A 6,767-nucleotide genomic window follows, 5' to 3' on the forward strand; every position below is an offset into this window, starting at 1 on the left:
AGCAGACTGATGGAATGTACCTTGGACGGTACGGTTTTTGCACGTAGCCAGAGATCGCTCCAACTATGATATGTCAATTGATCTTTAATTGCTGTAGGGTTTCTTCGTTCGGAGTGAGCTCCATGATAGCGCAATCAAGCTATTCAAGCACAAATTGGACGTGATATTCTTGAAATAACTACGCTGAAATCGTTTCATAGGGAATCAATTCTTCTCCAAGTAGCATTACAATGTCATTCAAATTGTGTCCCCGCCATCACTCTCGCCCCCACTCCTTTTGGTTTCAAATCGCTGAAATTTGTTCTACAAGTTCGGCTCAGTCTCTACAGCTCCGTGTGACGCGGCTCGCCACTCTCGCCCTCCGCCGGATGGATAAACAGTCCCTCGGCCGCGGTCCAGTCGGTTCCCGAGTAGGGATTGCTGATGCCAACCACCTCGAACTGGCCGTTGATGGGACGCCCAAAGGTGCGGCCCGAGATCGACAGGTACGCGTCGGTGTCCACGTGGCGCAGCTTGACCGGAGTGTCCCGCAGCCAGGAATCGCCCGAGCACACCACCAGCCAGTGGTCGCCGGAATCACCGATGCCCTTGTCGTCCCCGTAGGCGGAGATCTCCTGGTTGCCGGACAGCGGACTCTGGAAGTGGTGCGAGTGTAGGTTCTTGTTCGTCGACAGGTGGTGCAGCCGGATGGTGTCGCCGCACTTGATCGGTTGGCTGTGAAGGGGAAAGGATGGTGAAAATTGAATTAGATTTGGAAATTCAAGACGTATTAACATTTCTCTCTAACAAATGTCGAAGCTTACAAAACAATTCCAAAAACTTAGTGCTACTATTTTTTATTACTACCAATACCTAACAGCCAATGTTATAAATGAGTCATAGAAAAAAAAACATGTGATGGTTCCAAAATATCACAGGGTAATGCGACCGTCACAATAGCTTGTGAGTAGAGAGCCTGGAGCTTATTAGAGAACGGACATCTCAAACCAAAAGTACCAATCGAAGCACGAGAACTGTCAAACGGAGGTACCAATCGAGCAAAATCCTTTGTCTTATGCTCGATTGGTACCTCCGTTTGACAGTTCTCGTGCTTCGATTGGTACTTTTGGTTTGAGATGGCCGTTCTCTAATAAGATCCAGGCTCTCTACTTGTGAGTCCTCTTCTTTTATCTCGTGATTGCCAGCAAGAGCTCTCCTTTTCTATTGCCGATTCAAAGAAAAATGGCTATCTCGCCGGCGACGGGGCATCTTGTTCTTCTCCGCGCCAGCCTAAAAACTAATGTTTTTGAAACAAAACATCAAGGATTTCGAGTAGCTGTGATGAAAAACTGTTGATTTTCAGGCAGTTAGGCAGATTTCATGCAGTTTTTCGTTGCTGTTTTGCAAATCCCTAAGGTTTTCATGCAGATTTTTGTTGACGAAATATATTTTGGTTTGATTTTCGAGCTGCGCGGAAAAGAAACCGACGGAGCCTTTGGACACGTTTCATTTATTCAGCAATATCACTCCTATTCTTTTCCACGTTCACGCATCTTCGCCGAAGATTATTTTGTTTTCCCAGACAACCACAATGAAAGAATGCGAATTGGCATTGCTTCCCGTTAAACTGCCTTGGCAATGAAATTTGAGAGATGAGATTTCGGGCATGATAATTGTAGTCTCTGTGAGCTGAAGTATAAAATCTTGCTATTCTTGTTGCTTTTTTTAGCGATATTGTCTTCTACCTAATCCGAAACACGCAGCCTAGTGGTAACGCTTCCGCCTTGCAAGCGGTAAATCTGGGTTAAAATCCCGGCTCGGGCCAACACAGCTCGTGATCGTTTCCTTTCTGGATTCGATTGCGAAAATTAGGAAATTTGTATGACCCAATCTCACTCCCAGACCCAATGTCACCCTGATGACGGTATTACAATAAAGTGAACTCAGGTAAATTTAGTAATAGGGTACGTTATCCATCCATCCATTCCTACAAATCTTAAATTTGGCATATTCAGCACCATTTAAAACAATGTTGACTGACATTGACGTGTCTTTTCCGCCAAACTAAGTGTTTTGAGTTCGACATCTGAAATCAGCAATGGCTACTAGCATTTGCACAACGCAACAGCATTTACATTTTATGACTGAATTAACCATCCAATCAATTTATCATTGATTATTTCACTTCAGTAAGTCGAAATAATGTAAGTTTAAGGAACTTCACTGAAAAAAAAGAAGAACTGCTTAATTTAAATATTTTATATTTATTGGTGTCTACCCGTAGTTGCTACTCTGTTATTGACCAGGACCTCCAAGAATTGCTCAAAAGAAGAACTGCTTAATTTCGAGCAAAACTAAGGGGGTCCAATATAGGACAACGAAAATCCTAACTTTTCAAAAAATGGACCCCTGTTATTTTAACACTTGTAGCACCAATAAGGTCAAAACTTACGCGAAGCACCAAGGGGTCAAAAAAGTTGGAAATGTATCTCGGCGAAAACTCAACCGATTTGGATGATTCTTATTGTATTCTATCCGGAAGAATGTCGAGAATCACCTCCAACAAGGTAGATCCAAAACAGATGCGTCTACCGTAAGTTATAATAAAACGTTACTTAATCCACCTTTAGGTGGTTGGTGCCTTCCTCATATTCATAAAGTCAATACATTCAGTAAAAATAGCAACATTCCCCCTTAACATGTTTAACAAATCAACTTTATTACTCATTTCTTTTAATATGGTTCGCAGACCATCAATATTTCTGGCTCATCGGTAAGGTCTGATAAAAAACCCTATCCAACGATAGTTCGCATGGAAGATTCAGACAATATTTTTATCACAATATCTGAAATCCGACCTCTAAAAAGTGTATAAATAACACTTAAGTGCCAATAACTTTTGATAGGGTTGTCAGATCCTTGATGTTTTAGGCTCATTTGAAATGTCTTTCGATAATCTAACTAACGATGGGCCGCATGATGGACCCGGACATCATTTTTACTGAAATATCTGAGATCCGGCCTCCAAAAAGTGTATAAATAACACTTAAGTGCCAATAACTTTTGATAGGGTTGTCAGATCCTTGATGTTTTTGGCTCATTTGAAAGGTCTTTCGATTATCTAATTAACGATGGGTTGCATTATGGTCCTGGACATCATTTTTACTGAAATATCTGAGATCCGGCCTCCAAAAAGTGTATAAATAACACTTAAGTGCCAATAACTTTTGATAGGGTTGTCAGATCCTTGATGTTTTTGGCTCATTTGAAAGGTCTTTCGATTATCTAATTAACGATGGGTTGCATTATGGTCCTGGACATCATTTTTACTGAAATATCTGAGATCCGGCCTCCAGAAAGTGTATAAATAACACTTAAGTGCCAATAACTTTTGATAGGGTTGTCAGATCCTTGATGTTTTAGGCTCATTTGAAAGGTCTTTCGATTATCTAACTAACGATGGGTTGCATGATGGTCCTGGACATCATTTTTACTGAAATATCTGAGATCCGGCCTCCAGAAAGTGTATAAATAACACTTAAGTGCCAATAACTTTTGATAGGGTTGTCAGATCCTTGATGTTTTTGGCTCATTTGAAAGGTCTTTCGATTATCTAATTAACGATGGGTTGCATTATGGTCCTGGACATCATTTTTACTGAAATATCTGAGATCCGGCCTCCAGAAAGTGTATAAATAACACTTAAGTGCCAATAACTTTTGATAGGGTTCTCAGATCCTTGATGTTTAGGCTCATTTGAAAGGTCTTTCGATTATCTAACTAACGATGGGTCGCATGATAGTCCCGGACATAATTTTTACTGAAATATCTGAGATCCGGCCTCCAAAAAGTGTATAAATAACACTTAAGTGCCAATAACTTTTGATAGGGTTGTCAGATCCTTGATGTTTTTGGCTCATTTGAAAGGTCTTTCGATTATCTAATTAACGATGGGTTGCATTATGGTCCTGGACATCATTTTTACTGAAATATCTGAGATCCGGCCTCCAAAAAGTGTATAAATAACACTTAAGTGCCAATAACTTTTGATAGGGTTGTCAGATCCTTGATGTTTTTGGCTCATTTGAAAGGTCTTTCGATTATCTAATTAACGATGGGTTGCATTATGGTCCTGGACATCATTTTTACTGAAATATCTGAGATCCGGCCTCCAAAAATTGTATAAATAACACTTAAGTGCCAATAACTTTTGATAGGGTTGTCAGATCCTTGATGTTTTTGGCTCATTTGAAAGGTCTTTCGATTATCTAATTAACGATGGGTTGCATTATGGTCCTGGACATCATTTTTACTGAAATATCTGAGATCCGGCCTCCAGAAAGTGTATAAATAACACTTAAGTGCCAATAACTTTTGATAGGGTTCTCAGATCCTTGATGTTTAGGCTCATTTGAAAGGTCTTCCGATTATCTAACTAACGATGGGTCGCATGATAGACCCGGACATAATTTTTACTGAAATATCTGAGATCCGGCCTCCAAAAAGTGTATAAATAACACTTAAGTGCCAATAACTTTTGATAGGGTTGTCAGATCCTTGATGTTTTAGGCTCATTTGAAAGGTCGTTTTAATACCTTTCTGAAAATGTATAACATGACAGGGTTTCTTACAAAAACCACCCTTTTTAGAATCTTCCGGACGTACGCCAAAATCGTTTTTTTTAGCATAACTTTTAAAGTACTTAACTAAACTTGCTGATTTTAAATAGAGACCTATGGGACCCCAAGACGGATCGAATGAGACTAATACGGTCAAAATCCGTTCATCCAGTCCGGAGATAATCGAGTGACAATTTTTTTGTCCACCCACCTACACACATCCACACAGACATTTGCTCAGAACATGATTCTGAGTCGATAGGTATACGTGAAGGTGGGTCTACGAGGTCAAATTAAGAAGTTCATTTTTCGAGTGATTTTATAGCCTTTCCTCAGTAAGGTGAGGAAGGCAAAACGGCATTTCCAACTTTTTTTTTCCAAGGGTTGTATGAGCCGGTGAAGTTGCATTTCCAACTTTTTTGACCCCGTTGGGGCTACAAGTGTTAAAATACGAAAAAGGAAGAAAACTGTGTATTTAAGCAAAAGTTTTTAAATGCTTGTTGTAATCAACCTTTTTGTATATATTTCAATCATGAGTATAAATATAGTTGATGAAAGTACAAATGTTGCTGAAACTGTAACAATTTATAATTGATCAAAACTTTAGTTAATTGTACTTAACTGAAGCATCATAATTGAAGTTTGAAATGATATTTTATAATAATAAATCAATATCAAAACATTTTTTTGAAAATAAACATGCGTGGTTTTATCAGCAACTGTAAACAAATCTATTGTTTTGTTTTGGTCAACTATTTAAGTAATTAATATGGAAAAATTTGCATCAAAATTACTTTTTTTAATCGTTTTTATGTTTACAGTGGTTTTTGACACGTTTTCTTTGATATTTTTCGGAAATAAATGAGTTTAAAAGTCTGTTAAGTTTTTATGTTGTTTTAAGCCATATCTGTTAACAAAATTTATTTGTTTACAGTGAAAAGTTAGCAAATGCCCACTTTTATTCTTTATATCTATTATTAGACCCACACCATGCATCAAAACATCAAATATCGGTTAAATTTGATATAAATCAATAGTTTTCCTATAGTGAACCCGGGTCCATAATTGGATTATGGACCCAGGTCCACTATAGGAAAAGGGGGTCCATAACTGGCAAAACACACTTATTTTCAAATGACTTTTTTTCACAAAATCAAATAATTGATGAAACAAATAGTCAGAATTGTTCAAAAGATTTCATTGTGTTGTATAAAGGGTTTTGAAAAGGCGTTAGAATATTGAATAATTGTGAAAAATGCTCGTCGACTCTACTAGGGGGTCCACTAATGGTTGAAATACTCTAGTTGTTCGATAAAACATCAATTTTAGTAGCCATTTCGACATTTTCGTTACTTTTTGGTATTCTTTATTATACTTGTTGTAAAAGTTTGTTTTGTAGTAGTTTAAAATTTAATATTCATGCCAAACAACGTGGCAAAGCATCTTCTTCTTCTTCTATGAGTTTTGTATAATTATGAAGTGACAGAATATTAACAACTAAAAGGAAAACTAAAAAGAATATTGGAAACTGGCAGGCTTAATCCCTACAAAAGATGCCCGAGCTTCAATGAAATAATTATTTAATATTGGTGCCGATGCGAAACACTAAATGAATTATTACCTTTAAAATTTGAAATTAATTTGAAGAGAAGTAGACTGCCCATGTTCGCATAAATGTCCCATATGCAAAAACAGCAAGCTGAGAAAAACGCATTTGAAGTTTGTCCCATACATAAGGCTACGTGTTCAGTTTTCGCGAAAAAACTGGATTTCCTCCTGATTTCTAGAACAAAGTACTGGATGTTATAGGCTCTTTTGAAAGAGCACACGATTTTGAACCAAATTGCATCAATAACTAAAAAATGATGAAAATGCATATGGGACATTTATGCGATCAGGGGCAGTAGACTTATTTTAACTTTCCATTTCTGGGCTGTAGACTTTGTGATCGTGTCAGCATTAAATTGGTATTTATTAACACAACAATTTTACGTTTCATTTTTTAATTCGTAAATTCAATAACTCGAAATCGATGAAAATGCATATGGGACATTTATGCAATCAGGGACAGCTTAGTAGGTTCAATTGGTGGCATGTCCGATCAACATACTTCATTTTTTTTCTGAAAAAGTCACGTGGTTTGGGAGTCACCAACAACACCCACACCTC

General features: G+C 37.8%; 1 protein-coding gene across 1 annotated transcript; it reads right to left on the reverse strand.

Annotated features, from left to right (window-relative positions):
• Positions 1–288: 288 nt before the first annotated feature.
• Positions 289–776, reverse strand: LOC120430645 (stromal cell-derived factor 2-like). The gene has a single exon (XM_039595747.1). The coding sequence runs from the start codon at positions 774–776 to the stop codon at positions 324–326; it is 453 nt and encodes a 150-aa protein (XP_039451681.1). The 3' UTR covers positions 289–323.
• Between the last annotated feature and the right edge of the window lie 5,991 nt (positions 777–6,767).

This window comes from Culex pipiens, chromosome 2, assembly GCF_016801865.2.
Source record: "Culex pipiens pallens isolate TS chromosome 2, TS_CPP_V2, whole genome shotgun sequence".
NCBI lineage: Eukaryota > Metazoa > Arthropoda > Insecta > Diptera > Culicidae > Culex > Culex pipiens.

Bases quoted from the DNA above. Each gene is read 5' to 3' on its own strand.
- LOC120430645 (XM_039595747.1), bottom strand. From the start codon at position 776: ATGTTAATACGTCTTGAATTTCCAAATCTAATTCAATTTTCACCATCC.